Source organism: Diabrotica undecimpunctata, chromosome 1 (genome assembly GCF_040954645.1).
Source record: "Diabrotica undecimpunctata isolate CICGRU chromosome 1, icDiaUnde3, whole genome shotgun sequence".
Lineage (NCBI taxonomy): Eukaryota > Metazoa > Arthropoda > Insecta > Coleoptera > Chrysomelidae > Diabrotica > Diabrotica undecimpunctata.
The window spans coordinates 177572647-177591172 of record NC_092803.1 but is presented as its reverse complement, the minus strand read 5'-3'; the positions used below and the strand labels follow the sequence as shown (position 1 = coordinate 177591172).

Genomic DNA, 18526 nt, shown 5'->3' with positions numbered 1-18526 from the left:
AAATCCCCTTAAGGGTATTTTGAGGTGGAAAAATATTAGTGTGGTAATAAATTAGTAAAAAATGTGTAAAAAAATATACCATCGGCAAAAAGTTTTTTTTCTGAATTCTGCTAGCTTGAACCTTAAGCCAGCAAAATCGCTCCCATTAAGGTTGGTTTGGTGGCGAAAAATTATTAGGGTGGTAATAAATTAGTGAAAAATGAGAGAAAAAATATTACGTATGTTAAATCAGATTCCGCTCATTTTTCCCCGCTAGCTTAAGGGTCCTTAACAATATCAAAATAGGCCGCTTCTAGCTTGTCGTACTGTCGTATTATTGCTTTGAATTATTCCCACCACATTCTTCTATTTTACTATTTTGCTCAAAACATCACATTTGGGTTATTGGTACGATATTATATATTTATTTTTAATATTATTTTTAATTCGGTTTATTATAATTTTAAATATTGTTTCGCACGTTAAATCATCGCAAAAATCAAAGGTGCAATTTAAAAGAAATAAGTAAGAAAACAATGAAAAGAAACGTGTATTTATGGATACAGATATATCATATGTAAAAACAATACAATTTTTATACAAACATTTTCTAAATAAAAAATCTTTGGACTCTTAAAAATAACCTACGCTAAATCGCTAACTTTTGATGTTTATGTTTTTGTACTACATTAATTTTTTGGAAAAGCTCAACTCTCTTTGTGAACCTCTAAGCATTTTATTTTATGAAAACATCACATATTTTAATTAATATTTTATAATTAATCGCATGATAAGATTTACGAATACACCTTTCGCAAATTCCATATTATCTGTTTTCAAAATATAGGTTTTTGTTTCATTTTTATATACTTTCGAAAGTGAATTCAGTACTCGTTAAATTGATTTGAAAATATGTAATAAGTAATAGTATACAATTATCATTATTATACAACATATATTTTGAATATAGTATGAGGAAAGTACTAGACGAATGGAATGGAGGAATCACTATAATTAACTGATTATATAATTAAAAAATTAGTCACCTGCGATACACAGATGAACACTTATAGTAGCAGCGAATAAAATCGTCATGACGATTATCACCGAATGGCTAAAATAGAACAGAAAATAGTTCGGACTTTAGATTAATAGCGTAAAAACAAACGTTAATTATTAATGTTTGTATTTTGAGAACGATTTCCGAAGTGGAAATTGAAACGTCAACAAATTTATTTTAACCTTCAATTGTGGCTTATTCCCATTAAAATAGTAATTAACAGTTATAGCGTTCTATTGATTCCGATTCAAACGCGAAAGGTTTTGGACAGAGAGGCAAACGCAAAGAGTTAAGATGGTTGTTTATGAGAATTATTAAAAATACTAAAATGCTATAGATGGTTCATAGTCGGTGGTCGCCATACGCGGCGTACGGCATTTCTTGTTGACCCACAACTTAGTGTTATACGAATACGAAACATGGACACTGAAATAAGATCACCCCGAAGGATTATTCGCATATGAAATGTAGATATACCGACATATGTGACAAATACGATTTTCAAGCAGTGTCACTAACAAAGAAGTATAATGAAGATGATAACTTGAACATATACCCGTATTTTCTGTCATTAAAATTAGAAAAATACCATTATGCACATTATGATCCAAATAATGTAACAATGTATTGAGGATTTACAAAAAATGGTTGACGGAGTGGTAGAAGTCAGTGAAGAAAACGGACTGTCCCTAAACACAAAAAAGACACAATTTATGGTAATTACAAAAGCCCAACAGCGCCAAGAAAACAACAATACATGGAGAACAAATTAAAAAAGTTGAAAAATATAAATATCTGGGTACAATAATTAACGAAAATAATGAATATACAGAAGAGATTAAGGCAAGAATAGGACAGGCAAGAAATTCTTTCAACAAACTGAAAAAAGTACTCTGCAGCACAGACATTTCAATTTCTTTAATGATAAGACTTCTGAGATGCTACGTGTTCTCCCTATTATTTTATGGGTTGGAGGCTTGGACATTAAAGAAAGATGTTTCGGACAGATTAGAAGCCTTCGAGTTATGGGTCTACAGAAGGATATTTAGAATAAGCTGGGTGGATAGAGTCACGAATGTCGAGGTGTTGAGAAGAATGGGAAAAGATAAAGAGGTTTTAAATACAATTAAAGTCAGAAAACTGCAATATCTGGGACATGTCATGAGGGGCGAGCGTTATAACTTGTTGCAATTAATAATGCAAGGAAGAAGACGAATCTCCTGGTTAAACAATTTGAGAGCTTGGTTTAACTGCAGTTCAGCTGACCTCTTTAGAGCAGCGGTATCGAAAGTGCGAATTGCCATGATGGTTGCCAACCTTCTTAGAAGAGATGGCACATGAAGAAGAAGAACAATGTAACAATATTAGTAATAATTAAAATTGTATATCAGAAATAATACACCCCTCGTATAACAAGAATCTTTAATGTTTTACTGGTTAATTTAACGATATAATTTATACATTGCTTTCCAATTTTACATAACTTGCCAATTTGGAATTTGCGAATTTGTATTCTTGTACCTTTTTATTTTACTATCAAGTTTAATATCACTAAATAAGACATTACTGAGCCAGAGAGACTAGGTGAAAAGTACGCGTTTATTATAACAAAATCTATACAAACAGTACTGAAACAGTGGAAAACCTTCAAGTCAAAAACTCTTAAGAAATGTGAAATAAACCTACAAGCAGTTTTTGAATTAAAAGTATATCCATTGGTTTGTTAATTATATAAAATAATGGAAGATTGAGTCAATAGGAATGCCAGAAAACATTTTATAAATTTTTTTTAGGTCACAAAGGCAAATATATTGTACATAATTTAAATGTTTCTAAAACAAATTTTTTAATTGTATTTATATATATTCACGTATATTGGCATAACTTGTTCTAGTACCAGATACCCATGAATAAAAGATATGATAAGAAGTGATAAAATATTTTGGAGAACTATAAATTAAAGTGTGATGACAAAATTACCAAAAACTCTTCTCATCAAATAAATAGACGGAAATAGAACATAAATAGAAAATAAAACACATGAAACTATTTTGCAAAGAAGAATAAGTATTTACATACTATTTTACAGTTCTGTATATTGAAATAACTTTACGTCATCATCGATACTCCTGGGTAATGAGTGGCGTACAATGGCAGAGTATTATGCATCCAAGGAAAAAGGTAAACGGCGAGTTTCCAGCGACATAAAACTAAAACCTGCAGGAATAAACACAAACAGAAAATAATGCTCTTTCAGGTTTAAAGAAATAGCCAATCCGTTTGACAAGAGCAGCGATTTCATGTCAAAAGAATCGCCCATAATGAACATGCCAAATTATAAATAAAATTATTACCCTAGTTGAGTAGAGGTAACCTGAGAAGCTGGATAAAAGATTCTGTGAAGCAAATATTTCACAAAATTAAATATGGAAACTTATAACGATCGAAATCTTAGACAAGGAAAGAAAGAGGACGCGTAATCGTATGGAATTCACTGAAGCCAAACTGGAACCAGAAAGGTTGCCAAGCCATATTTTATTTCTCCAGCAGATTGAAAATAATGGATATATGAATAAATGGATTTTTTTCAAAATTTATAATTGAACACTCACATAATGATCACATTTTGAACATGATTTTATCATTACATATTTTTTAGTACATTAATATAGTGTTTCAGTAAATCAGTAAGTTGAAATTGAAATCAGTAATGAAAAATCAGTAGACCTGGTAACAACGCGAGAGGTAGTAATGGGCAACGTACATGCACCAAACATGGCGATCAAATTGAAACTGGCTTCACTTTTCGAAGGTTTATTAAATAAGGGTTACCTGTCCTCTTTCTTTCCTTGTCTAAGGTCGAAATGCTTTAACGAACGATGCTATATTTCGAGCCATGGACCCCGGACAAAAAAACAAAAAGGATAGCCCAGTAGTTCTTGCTACTGGAATATGCTAGTGTATTGGATCGACCAATGGATAAGCAATATGACAAGAGATGGGGGCTTGCGATTCGGTGATACTTCTTCGTATATGTCGTTATAAGGCAACTGATCGAAAAAGTCAGGGATAAAGAAACACTTATATGGTATTCATTCTTCTTGAGAAAGCATGTGGTAGAGTTCTTCGAGAAATACTGTGTGAATAACAGCAACACTGCAAACTAAAAATCCTTGGTGCTCAATGTTAATGTCATTAGGAAATACTGAAAGAGGACAAAAACAGAATACTTGGAATATCCATTTAAAGATGGAGTTACTACAAATAAAACGATAATCTTGGATGGTGAAAAGTAATAGTTTTATGTATCTATCGGATCGGTGTTATAGAGTAATAGGAAAATAGGTGAAAATGCATGTAGTAGAATTAGGGTCGGATGGAAAAAGTGGAAGAAATCAAGTAGTGTGTTGTGTGACAGAATGATTCCTATGAAACTAAAAGAAAAACTGCCAAAACTGAATGTTGTGCAGTTAAAAATAAAGAGGGACAACGATTACATACGTGGAGGAAATAAGGATACTTGGATAGATGAGTGGAAAATTAAGAATGACTCTAGGAGTAGTACCAATTGATGCTAACATAAGAGAGCATAGTTTAATATGGTTTGGACATGTTTAAAGTCGAAATATTAATTACCCAATATGAAGAATTGCTCATTTGCAAGTTTCTGGGAAAAGTATGAGAGGAAGACCAAAGAAGACTTGAAGAGACGCTCAAACCAGATAAGTCGGTAAAAGAAATTGATTTTGATATGACCCAAGATAGAAACTTATGGAAAAATGCAATTAAAGTAACCGACTTCTCATAGCGACAAAGACAAAGATAATGATAATGATTATATTATAATATCCATGAACGAAGGCATAAAGAGTCATGAATTAAAAAAATAGTACCTGCCCAATTTAGTGTAATATGGTCAATGTGACAAAACTAAAAGAACAGACGAACCAAAAATAATACTTACTAAACTCCTAGAATAGATGTATTTTAAATTTAATGATGACAATATCGTCAATTGATGTTGGTTCATCATAAATAGAAAAATTGTTCAACATGTATAGACTACGGAGAGTATATCAGATCGCGTAGCATATTTTGTTCTTAAAATGAAGAAGATCTACTTAAAAATCATCCTAGTAAATGTTTCAACAAGTATTTATACCGATTAAGATATAAAAAAAAATATTTAGCAAAAGAAAATCAAAATATAAACAGAAATTTTTTAAATTCCAAATTAGATCAAATGGGAATCGAACAATCCAATAGATGAGTACTACAATAAAAGATAGTATATCGATGATTGATATCGCTTATTCGCTAATTGCTACTAGATGGCATTAAGATGTTAATTTGTAAAAATCTTTCACAATTGAGGAGAAAATATAACAGAAAAAATCTAATAAAATTATATAGATACTTTGATTCATGACTTTTGTTATATTATCGTATTTGGTAGTAATTTATTTATAAATCCAAAGTATATTAAAAGTTTATTGGCATTGCCTATAATTACTCAGGATATTTGACTGTTCCGTGAAATTTTAGTACTATATTACTGATTTGTAATAAAAATTTCAGTTACAAAAAAAAATTGATATGCTAAGCCGAGAAAAACTCTTCATTGGATTTTACCTTCTAATTTTATGCTAATTCTTGTATTCACTTAAGTTCTTAACAAATCGTAATATATAAGCTCTATTTTTTGACAGTTTTTCCAATGAAAATATTAAATATTTCATGAAATCTCAAATTTACATAAAAATTTTGTTTAATCCAATAAATGCGGTGGATGCGCAAAATATACTGCTCTGATATACCCAAACTCCGATAAAGAGGTGACCTTCGAGAGTTCCAAACTTTCCAATGGTTTGACCGTCCCTCCTTAGGAGTTTGTCCTATTAAAATAAATCTCTGGGTTCATTCCGACAACCATGTTCTTCTATTTCTGCCTATTTGGGATCTGTAATCCCCTTTACGACATTCCCTTTTTATTTCTTTTGATAACGCTCTTTATTCATCGTTTGTTCCAAATCTTGTTATATATATTTTTTTGCGTGGAATCAAAGTCCAAGTGTTTGTGGTTCTTTGGTATTTCTTACCCATTACGAAATAACTTCCCGGTGAGAACTGAAAGATATGCATATGACAAAAGGGGAATTTCAAAATATCATGTCCTAGTAAATGTAGCGGAGACGGGCTCTAGAAGAAAAAGTTTAAAGCTTAGTCGGACAAAAGAAAGATCTAGAACAATCTTGAATATGTTGCCTGTGTGAGTATATTTCAAATAGGTAAAAGAAATAAGAGTTAGACTTACTCACAATCAATTTATTCTACCACCAACAACCGGTTTCGCATACTATAAATATAATAAACTTTCCCTCTATTTGTTAAATATTTACAATAAAATCGATGATCACCCGTCACCAGTTTACCATAACAGTTTAAACTATGTTTTCTAAAACATTAAATAATAATCCTTGTATCGGCATCATTTAGTTTAGCATGTACTTTAAGACCTGAAGATGCATAGCAAATTATAGTATGCGAAACTGCTCGTTGGTGGTAGAATAAATTGATGTGAGTAAGTCTTATTCTTATTTCATTTACCTATCTAGAATAATGTTCATTTTAAAATGGAGTTCTATTGGAGTACTACAAATAAGATGATAACTTTGAACGAAGAAATGAATTAAAATTTTTCATGACAATTCAATGATGAAATAGAGTTAAAGCATAACTATCATTAAATAGAGGTCTCAATAAAACTAGAACAAACTTGAAATGATATTAAATAAGACTGCTTAAATAGGTGAGACGAGTGGCAAAGACAGAATTAAGTTTAGGAGAAGTCTACACATGACAAATTTATTGAACGTCAAAATTATATCACCCAGAAGCTCATCCAAGTTCCTTGAAGAAGTAAAAAGTGAAAATGGCACGAAAGTGTAATAATCCCCATCCATAAAAAGGGAGACAACACCAAGTGCTCTAATTATAGAGGTATCTCCCTACTTAATACGGCATATAAAATCTTATCGAATATCCTATTAAGTAGGCTGACACCGTTTATAGAAAATTTCATGCGGGAATATTAAGCCGGCTTCAGAAAACATAGATCGACCATAGATCAGATCTTTACTCTAAGGCAGCTGCTTGAAAAAGGATGGGAATTCAATAGAACTATCCATAATCTCTTTATAGATTTCCAGCAAGCGTACGACAGCATTAAAAGGGATCAGATGTGGAATGCAATGACAGAACTGTCAGTTCCAAAAAAACTTATCCAGCTTGTTAAATTATGTGTGAATAGCTGTAAATACAGAGTACGGATAGGTAACAAACTCTTTTAGGAATCTTTCGAAATAAGCACTGGCCTGAAACAAGGAGATGCACTGTCACCTCTCCTCTTTAATATCATTCTGGAGAAAGTAGTAAGAGCAGCACAATTTAAAACAGAATTACTGACAGTAAATGGACCAAAATTACTACTAGCATACGCAAAGAAAGCTGATTTAAGGGTAAACGAAAAGAAAACCAAATACATGTGCATCAACAGACAAAAGGGATGATATAGAATAGGGAAAAATGTTACAATAGACCCATATAACTTTGAAAGAGTGGAGTTTTAAATATGTCGGAGCAACAATCACTGCAGATAACGATATCGCGGAAGAGATTAAAGGAAGAATTTAGGCAGCAAACAGATCTATGTACAGCCTCCACAATACTATTAAATCTAAAAGCCTAACACGAACATCAAAGATTAGAATATATAAAACGGTGATTAGACTGGTGCTCATGTATGGGTGTGAGACGTGGACCCTGACCAAAGAAACTGAAAGAAAACTTAGATGTTTTGAGAGGAAAATTCTCAGAAGAAACGTTGGGCCTTATCACGATATTAATAGCAACTAATACCGAATGAGAACAAATGATAACGTCAAGCAGATGTATAGAGCGAGCGATATAGTCCAAGAGATTAAATTCCAACGTCTAAGATGAGCTGGCCATGTCCATAGACTCCCTAATAACCGCTTTGCCAAGTTAATATGGGAGGAAGCCCCCACAGGAATAAGGCCCTAAGGACGTCCACGAATACGATGGAGAGACAATATATGGTAAGATCTAAGAACAATGGGGCTGACCCAACTATTATGGACGACCGTTCAAGATGGAAGCAAGTTGTGCAGTCAGCCAAAACCCACCCCGGTTTGTAGTGCTACGAGAAGAAGAAGAAGAAGAAGAAGACATTTTGAGCCAAACGACAAAAGATTTTAGCTTTGTAAGCAGTAAAATACAAAAATAAAAATTTCAATATTTAATTTTTGCACAAAAAACCTCATGTAGGATTCGAACCGTGAGAGTTCGCGTAAAAGTACGGTATTCTTACCACTAATCCATCAAGTTTTGATAATTCTACATTGACAAGAGTGTATGCGACGTGTCAAATTATAGTAGAAATTATTCTTGGTCAATAATTTAATTTTGGATTAAACAATTCCTACGAATTAAACTGTTTTTATTATACTTACATTTACTTTATTGCCTTCAATCAGTTTTTCTTCCTCACTTCGAAGAAATTATTCCACGAGCCCCGTATATTTTTTTACCAATTTCTTTGCAACAATTCGCACTGTGAAGGTATGACCATTCACTGAGAAATATAATAATTGCATGTGCGAATGCTCCTATTTTCTAAGAAAGCAAGACGCAGTGTCTTCTATTTGTCACCACAAGAAAACTAAATAAAGCCGTCGGTAAAATTTAAATTCACCGGACAATTAAATTACTGGACTTAAGTGTTTTGCAGTTAGTTGAGTTTTCGGTTCAGATATTTACTCTATATGTTGAGTAACTTTAAAGTTTCTAGAACATCTGAAAAACTACAAATTGTTTTGTAAGTATACTGTTCCAACATTGTAGGCGTTTACTGGAAAATTTATTTTATATAGAAAAAAAATTGTCGTCTGGAGGCAATTATTTTCTGATTCTACGATAAATTCAAAGAAAAAAAGTCTACTGCACCATAGGTGTATGATGAATTTCCAGGCGCCCCATTTTTCATTTTAGTTTTTTGTCTTTTTACGACTTCTGGTGTACATTGCAGTTGATTTAAGATAAATTTTAAACTTTTTTTATTATATTTTTTAGTATATTTGTCAAATTGTTATTATTTATGGTAATAAATAAGCCCGTATTTAACTATTCTTACCACACTAATGTTCTATAAAAAGATCTTAGTGAAGAAAATCCTGAAGATGCTTTTCTTGGCGTAACAATATTTCTATCGAATATTCATAAATAGATTTGATTATTGAAACAGTGCATAATGAAGAATTCGTCGTGCAATGTGTTTATATTTAAATTAGCATAGGAACTTCATATGTAATTTTTTTAATCTTGCCTGTATTATACTTAATAACTATTAAATATTTATGTACATTTGATACAGAGAAAAATTGCAGAACAAATATTTTTCGTATACTTCAACGTCTTTCTTCAAAAATGCATTTGTATTACAATTTATTAGTACAATATAGAAGAACAGACAATGAAGGTAATGAAAATTTTTAAACTGTCTGTTTGCGAAATATTATATTAAAATTTCCTTATTTTTCAACAACTGTTTCGATGGCAAGACAAATTTTTCCACAAATCTCTTTTAAAAGGCATGTCATATTTGTAAACTGACTAGTACATTACGTAGAACATTTAGTAAATAAAAATTGTATTCCTGTCAAACATCCTGTCGAAAAGTACCTTAAGGTTAGATATTTACACAGTTTTCTTTCAATATAAACCATGTATAACGAAAGAACTGAACTTTCTGTGGAATAACTCAGGAATATGAACACAGATAAAAAATTCCGTACCTGCGGATCCTATAACTCATCACAATGGCTAAACATGTCGTCAGGAATGAGGCAACTAAAAATATTTATAAAGTTATATACATTTCCAAAACAGTGATCAGTTCAATAATGAGAGCAGACAGAGCTAGAACTACAGATATATGACGTAGATTAAAGGGGAAGAATATCAAGAACTGGATAAGAAATGGAAAAGTAGAATGGAACGATCATATAAGCCGAATGACAACAAACAGAGTAGTAAGAGACGGTTTTCCAATAGGAAGACGATCAGTAGGAAGACCACGAAAACGATGGAATGACAACTTACTGGAGGCACATTGCAAAACAGAGTCATGTTTACATTAAAAGAAAAAGAAGAAAAATAAGAAGAATGAGATGAAGAAGAAGAAATACATTAAAACAATTGGTTGAAATATGCAAAAAAGCCATTCAATTGGCAGTAGGTCTTCTAACCTGACACTGGGCTCTGAGGTAAGCTCTTACACCCGCGCACACTAACAAATATACTCTCTAAAATCTTATTAACTTGGTCAGAACTGTTGATATTTTCTAATTTAACTATATTATCGACAAGCTTATTAAGCCCTGGCTTTTCAATTTCTTAATGGATGAAGTCGTCAAAAATATCCTCAAATGAAGAAAATATACAATGGAGAATTAACAAGTCAAAATACTCTATTATGCCGACGATGAAATACTAATAGTACAAGATGAAAATAGTCTATAAAGATCAGAGATTCAAGATAACAGCAGAATTGAATATGGCAATATCAACTCAGAAAACACAAACAATAGTAATCAGTAAAGATCCAACCAGACGTAAATTAGAAATTAATGGCAACAGCACGAAATAAGCAATGGAAGTAATAATACGTCTTAATTACTGTCCAGCTGGGGAGGCCTGAAGAAAGAAAAGAGAAAGTTTTATTTAAGAATCCTTTATAAAAGGTATATAATTAAAAGACTCTTTCGAGCAGAACGTTTTCACAGAACGTTTTCGTACGAAAAGTATATCATCAGTGTATTACCTGGAATAAGTATTACTACTTAAGTGAATGCAAACGTAAAGTTTTTAATAGATAACCTGCGTGGCAACGTAAGGCTGCCAATAGGGGTTGCTGCTAACGCTGAGACAATGTCTCTGAATGGGCTCTAAGGTGGTAACTGATTAAAATGACACTTTTGAACGGATGTATGAACAACGCAGGCGCTAATCTAACTAGTAGTATGTGTCTTACTGTGACACATGTAGGATGTTAAGTTATTAATCAGCGAAGACAGAGGATTGAACTGTGTTGTGTGTATATAGAGTAGGCTAAAGAAACCTACTAAAAAAAAGTAAGAAAAAGTTATATCGTAATGTAGAGCTGGATGAGAGTATTGAGCGGAATTCGCTGAAAAATCGAAACAGGAGTGAAGATATTGGAAGACAATGTAACGTACAGGATATAACCAAGTGAAGAGCAGTAGGCAAAATAGCAAGAGATAATTCGTTATCGCACAAAGTTAGGATGACAATCTTTTTAATCTCTAATTTTTATAAGTATCTTTCTTTGTCTGTACCTCTTCCTCCCTCTTTCTCTCTCTCTCTCTCCCTCTTTCTCTCTCTTTCTTACTCTCTGTACCTTCTTCAATCCTTAACTAATTCTAAATCCACACGAGATTTTATTAATTTATGCAAAGTTGTTCAATGTGTATTAATTTTATTAGGTTGAGGCTTATGATCATTTTGTATTGACTCTCCCAAAATTTGGTTTTATGTGGAATGGTGTTATATGCCATTTTTTTATTTATATAATACTTTTTTTGAAATTAAAACAACTTACCATTTAAACTTATTCACCTTAAAATTCAAATTGTTTTGATTTTTAAATTTCAGATTTCAAATTCAAATATTTTTTAAGTGTTAATTGCAGTTTATAAATCAGTTGTTTAACCAGGACTATTACTTGTGTGGCTTTAAAAGACCTTTGACATTTTGTTAATGTTCAATACGAAAAAAATTTGTTTTGCAAACTTATTACAATAAATATTCACCCTTTCATAAACAATCTAAACAGGTTTTACCCGTTTACAGTACATGATATTACACAATTACTAATCCGTGTGATACAAATTCTAACAAACATGGAAATATATAAACAAATTTATAAATTTTTGTACAAATGAGATACTAAGTCGATACTTCTACAGTTTGGTCGTTATTATTAAGTATTTCTTCTTTTTCTTGGTTGCACTTTGTGTCAAAGTTTAACTTTGACGTTAAATAGTCCTCACCTCCTTCAGAAGCAGATTCGTCGTTGTTGTCTTCTTTGACAACATCGATATTATTATTTGACGGAGAAACGAACTCCCTCATATTGTTGTAGTAATCGGAACCGCTGACTTTGCCCATAAAAGATCGAATGTCGTCAAAGTAGGCATCTTCTCTGTCATTTTCGTTGCTGCTGCCAGGAGAATCGGCGAGTGTAACGCCACCTGTTGGTAAAAATAATTTTTAATCATAAATATTTAAAACTTACAAGAGAAATCTTAATTCTTAAAAAATATTGTGATTTTAATAATACCACTATACATTTATTTCGAATTTAAGTAACGCAATATTGAATGCATAAATTTATATTTCAACGATAATTGAAATAAACGGACTATTTTAAAAACAATTAGTAATAAAAGATGATTAGAAAAAAGCATGTAAAACACAAGTCGGCTTTAAATGCGGCTTTAAATGTTTATGCCTCCTTTAGCGACTACAAGAAAGCGTTTGACACTATCAAACATGATTAACTAATAGAACTATTACATATTTCAGCACTTGACACTAAGGACATCCAGATTATTATTCTGTATTTAAATCAAACAGCCCACATAAATTATACAGGGTTGAATACTTTCGTTACTGATTTTCAACCTATACACGGAACAAAAATTTCTCTAGAAGTACAATGAAGGCATCAAGATTAATGGCATACCAATAAGTAATTTTTGATATGCAGATGATACTGTTATAATGGCCGATTATTGTTAAAGTTCCAGCTTTCCGTTCTTTCTTTGACTCCTTAGGTTCATAAACAAAGGCAAATTGACCAACGGATTAGTAAAAGATGCTGTCTAGATATTTATTGATTATCGTTTTTAATAAAAGATGTTATGTTTTGAGGATTTTTGTTCCTTTATTCAAATGCAAGTCATTTTTTACGCCCTAATCAGCAACAACGAAAATTTATTCAAACCTCTGGATCGTCTGTAGTATCTAAGTAATATTTATTGCAACAATACTCCCGTCGTGAGAGACGAAAATGCCACTAAACCTCTAAAAATCATACGAACAAGCTGAAAAAAATGTTTCAAACAAGAAATGTAGCATTTTTGTTTAAAAAATATAATTTTAAACAAAAATATTTATTAGCATTTTTTCTGTAGAATGAACCGTTCTCTCAGAAACAAGGCTTGAAGCGAACGGCTATTTTGAATATCAGATATGCGCGTAAAATCAATTTAAAATAAATTTAAATAAAATTTATATCAGCTTGACGGTAAAAATCAGATATTCTTTGACCAGAGTGTCCTATCGATAAAAATGCGTTTTAAAGGTTAAGAGTGTAGCTTTCGTATACTCAATTCTTGCGTTTTGCCGCAAATGAAATCAGTGTCTATAAGGTTGATAAATAAATAATCGTTGCGTGATTTTTGCCATTTTTTATGATGTCGCCTAATGTTGTCTTCGTGGAGACATTTCTCGTTACATGAGATCGTCTGTAATGTGAAAGTTTAAATTCAGCGTTTTTTAGGCATATTTTAAATGCCTCATATTTCTTGCGAAAACTTAAAATCGAAATTTTATGTTATAAATTTTTAAAATAAGGCTCAGACGACAAAATGCAAAAATTGCATGCAAAAGCTGCGTTTTTCGCCTTTACTCATTTTACCCTAAAACTCATTTTAATATTTGTCGATAGGTCACATCTTATCAAAAGATATCGAATTTTTACCGTCCAGTTGATACAAATATTATTTAAAAAATTTATTTCGCGCGAGTAACTGATATTTAAAATTGCCGGTCGCTTCAAGCGTTATTTCTGAGAGAACGGTTCATTCTACAGAAAAAGTATTAATAAAAATTTTTTTTCAAAAATATTTCAGCTAATTTTTTTTAATAAGTTTTTCTACAGTGTACACATTCTTGGTAAATCGATGTGCTCCGTTTCCCCTTTCCCCAACCCCCTCACCGGGTTTTAGGTAGAAGACTGGAGGTAGTACTGGCAAACATTCTGGGGTATCAAAATTAAGATACGTCAATTGTACTATCAGTTAAAAAAAAGTAATTGAAAATATTATAGTTACCATTTCCTTCATCAGCTTCGTGTTTCTTAAGATGTCTGTCCAAATTCGTTTGTTGTCCAAAACATCTCTCGCACAGCGGACACTTAAAAGGCTTTTCTTTATTGTGAATATTTCTTACATGTCTTTGTAGATTACTTGATATACTAAAGGATCTTTCACAGTAGTTACATTTGTATGGTTGCTCACCGGTATGTGTTCTGAGATGACGGGTCAGATTTGCTGATCTTGGGAAAACTTTTCCACAGTACGTACAAGTGTACCTATCTTTCACCTTGCTTTGTGTATATTGTTGCATAACATCTTGAAACGGTTTAACCGTCGATCGTATCATTTCCATTCTTTGAGGTTGAAGACCATTGAGAAACGGAAACCTATGAGGTGGAAAAGAAAAAGGAAGCAGTTTTTCGTTGGCTGGAGATGGGTAACCATATGGAAAGTTTCTACAAATATCTGGCATCATGGGGTGAATAGGCCTTGGATATGCCATAGGAGGTGTGACTGAAACATTTTGAGGCGATATGTTATTGTCGTCGATTACATCTAGTACATCGACGTTTTCTTCTTCTGTGTGAGGTACTTGTTGCTCTTCTTCGGCACTGACTATAACCTGATTATTTGGTTTCCATCCACTTAGATCTAATGGCTGATCATTAGTTTCTTCGGCTGTAGATGTAGATTCGGATGATTTCTTTGTATTCTCTTCAAATTCTCGTTTGAATTCTCGTTTAGGTGTATACATTGGAAATTGTGGTTTGGGTACATATCCTGCTAATGTAGGAGGTTCTGTTTTACAGTAGGGTTCGGTTTTTATATTCGAATGTATCGAATTAATTGTAGGTTTCATATCTTCTTCAAATTCTCTCTTACAGGAAAATGATGGAAATGATAAATTAAATTGATCCTTAGGTAAAAAACTTTGTGGCCTACTAGGTGAAGAGGAGCCAGTAGCTTCAATTCCTTTTGGAGGACTCATCTCAGTTTTTACTCTTTCCATATCTGGCGAACATCTCTCAAGCTTGGGTGATAATTTAACCCTTTTTTGGAGAGGATCATCTTCAATTTTGGGTATTTGGTTGAACAACAAAGGTGGTATAAGTGGTGTAGAAGGAAAAAATGATAACTGTGGTGCAAAAAATGGTATCGGACAACCAAGTGGTCGGTAAAAAGGAAAACCATTATTGCCAGCCATCGGTTGATTCATTATTAAAGGATGAGGTCGACTAGGAAAAGGTGCTATAGTAGATGGATCACAGAAACGTTTGTGCTTGGATAACGATGTAAGTGTTGGAAAGGATTTTCTGCATTTGACGCATCTGATCTTCATTCGACAACTTGAATGCATCCGTTTGTGACGGCAAAGATTCGAGAATTGCGTGTAAGACTGAAACAAATAAAAAAAGTTTTTAGTTTTATGGTCGCTAAAATAATATTTAAAAAGTAATTTTTACATTTTTTTGGTTGTTCAAAATAAATAAATTTAAAACAATAAAAAAAAGTATTGTGTGTGTGTTTCAAGATAAGTGGTTTGGACGTTATTATAGAAGATATGAAAAAACTGCAATTTTTAAATTAAACATATCTGAAAAGATAAATAGTTGCTTATTATATCGTTATGAAGTACTTTATTATTGCTTTATCATTAAAATTACCTTTAGGCAGACTTCACATTGAAAAGGCTTGTGAGAAGAATGGATATGTTGATGCTGCTTTAAGCCCGAAGACGAAGAAAATGTTTTTCCGCATTCTGGACAAGCGTGAGACCTAGCTCCTTGGTGGTGGGTTCTGATGTGGCGCTGCAAATTACTAGGATCAGTAAAAACCTGAAACATGTATTCAAATTGTACGTGAGTTAAAAATGTCTCTGTAAATAAATACTTTAAGTGTGTAAAAGAAAAATTGATTTAGTTTAATGTTAAGCAGATTGATTGGGTGAGTATACAATAACGTGTTAAAACAAATGCAAGTAATAAATTCTATTTACAGCAGAAAAAAGGTATCTAAGTTTCTAAATTCTTCTTCTTAAAATATAAGTATTTTTAGTGGAAGAGTGGAAATAGCTGTAATCAAGTAACTATATAAAAGAGTAACATTATACAAGGCAACATCATCAAGATTAATACACATCAAACTAAAACTAGAATAAGAAACAATTAACATAATGCAACTGTACATCTCAGTGAAAGGAACTAAAGAAAAAGCGATGAACGAGTTTGTGACGCCCGAAATTTTACAATTTCTAATTTAACTATATTGCCACTGTGCTTTAGAGGGTATGTAAAGCTGCCAGTCCTGGTACGTAAGTATTCGTTAAAACTAAAACCCCGTAGGGAAGATGTATTGGTTTTACAAAATTTCATGAACCTGACTCACGTCTATCTACCAACAAAACTATAAAATCAGACATTACTGAAAACATTCATTTGTATTCAGTACGTTCTCATAGTAAGACGAGTCAAAATAGTTTTGCATTAGTAAAATAGAGTATTTATTTATTGTTTTTCTTCTAACAGTAGTTTTTAACACTTTATATTGCATTCAGTTGGCAGTTGAACCATCACCCGGTTAACAACAGCTATTCGTAACGTTATCGAAATCACCAGATAATTCACAAATCAACAATTATTTAATAGTAATTTGTACAAGTGTCCCTTGTGTAAGTCTTTCCAAAACTTAATTTAACAGAATTTCATCAAATCACTACATAAAAGTAAATTCACAACTGATTAAAAAAAAAATAAGTAAAACAGTTGACGGTCATTATCAATATTACAATGGGCGAGAGCCAACTACACAAAAGGATACAAATTTAATCATCATTAAATTTAATTCCTTACACCAAAAATGTTCCCGACCGGGAATTGACCGGATTTTTCCTATTTTTCGGCAAACATTGTCCTATAAATTTTTTTTACGCAATTTTAGGTATTTGCTATGGTACATTTAATGGAAAAAAATTACCTTTACAGTAATCTACAGCAGAAGGGTCTAGGACTAATTTTCAGCAATATAAGGTTCTTCCAAGTTTTCTACTTTTAACAATTTTTGCTATTTCCGGCAAAATGGAAAAATTGCATGCGAAAGCTACATTTTCACCTTTAAAACTATTTTAATTTTTGTCGACAGAACACTCTGATTAAAAGCTATCGAAGTTTTACCGTCGACTTTATACAAATTTTATTTAAAAAACTAATTTCGTACACCAACAACAAGGTAAGAGTTAAAACCGGCAATAAATACTCCAACAAATTTAAGACCACAAAAGGCTTATTGCAGGGATGCTCTACATCTCCGACACTGTTCAAGATATTCCTCGAACGAACATTAAAACCATGGAAAAGGAAATGTGAAGGGAAGGGAATACCAATCCGGGACAACTTGTTGTACACATTAAGCTTTGCAGATGACCAAGTGGTAACGGCTCAAGATGAAGAAGATCTGTGCTATATGCTCCGAAAATTAGAAAAGGAATACACAAAAAATGGACTGGAAATAAATTTAGAAAAGACCGAATATTTAACAACAGAACAAGAACCAGTGAGAAATTTGGAAATGGACGATAATAGGGAAAGTAACGGCACTGACAAATTCAAATATTTAGGATTTATACTCTCAAAAAATGGAACTACCGAGCAAGAGATAACCAGCAGATTAGCACAGACAGGAACATATATTAAACAAATAAACAGGGTACTGTGGGATAGACAGATTACCAGAAATGCAAAGAAGAGAATTTATAAGACATCATATTATAATCACAGCAACTGAAATGGAGTTCATGAGAAGAAGCTGCAGAGTGACAAAAATGGATCGCATCAGAAATGAGGAGATAAAATGAAGAATGGCAGTAGAACAAGACATACTCAGCTACATCGAAGAAAAACGTTTAATTTGGTATGGATATGTGAGAAGAACAGATCATACAAGGTGGATAGCAAAGATTTCAGATTGGAGCCCAATAGGAAGGGGGAAAAGAGGTAGACTCCGAAGATCATGGAGGGATGAAGTGGACGAGGCCATGGAAAGAAGAGACCTTAGAGATGGAGAATTGCAGAACAGAAAGGACTGGAGACATTGGTTGAAATTTCGCAGGCGTAACACGTTTAAAATCGCAGGTCGCTTCAAGCGTTACTTCTAAAAAAACAATTTATTCTACAGAAAAAGTGCTGTTAAACATTTTTGATCAACAATCCAGAGATTCCTGGATGTGAACCAAGATATGTACGTCTGTTTCGTAGACAAGGTTTTCGATAAAGTCCGCCACAAAGAGCTA

At 32.4% G+C, this 18526-nt stretch overlaps 1 protein-coding gene across 5 annotated transcripts in view; it reads right to left on the bottom strand.

Moving 5' to 3' along the window:
• Positions 1–511: 511 nt before the first annotated feature.
• Positions 512–18526, bottom strand: part of ham (hamlet) — a 377563-nt gene continuing 359548 nt past the window's right edge. For 4 of the 5 annotated variants that reach the window (XM_072520632.1, XM_072520633.1, XM_072520635.1 and 1 more), the window contains 3 exons: positions 15906–16076; positions 14257–15637; positions 512–12390 (listed from right to left, as the gene is read on the bottom strand). In XM_072520632.1, coding sequence (XP_072376733.1) covers positions 12086–12390; positions 14257–15637; positions 15906–16076 — 1857 coding nt within the window. In that variant the 3' untranslated portion in view covers positions 512–12085. The remainder of the gene's footprint in view (positions 12391–14256; positions 15638–15905; positions 16077–18526) is intronic. The other variant, XM_072520634.1, reaches the window with a different exon arrangement.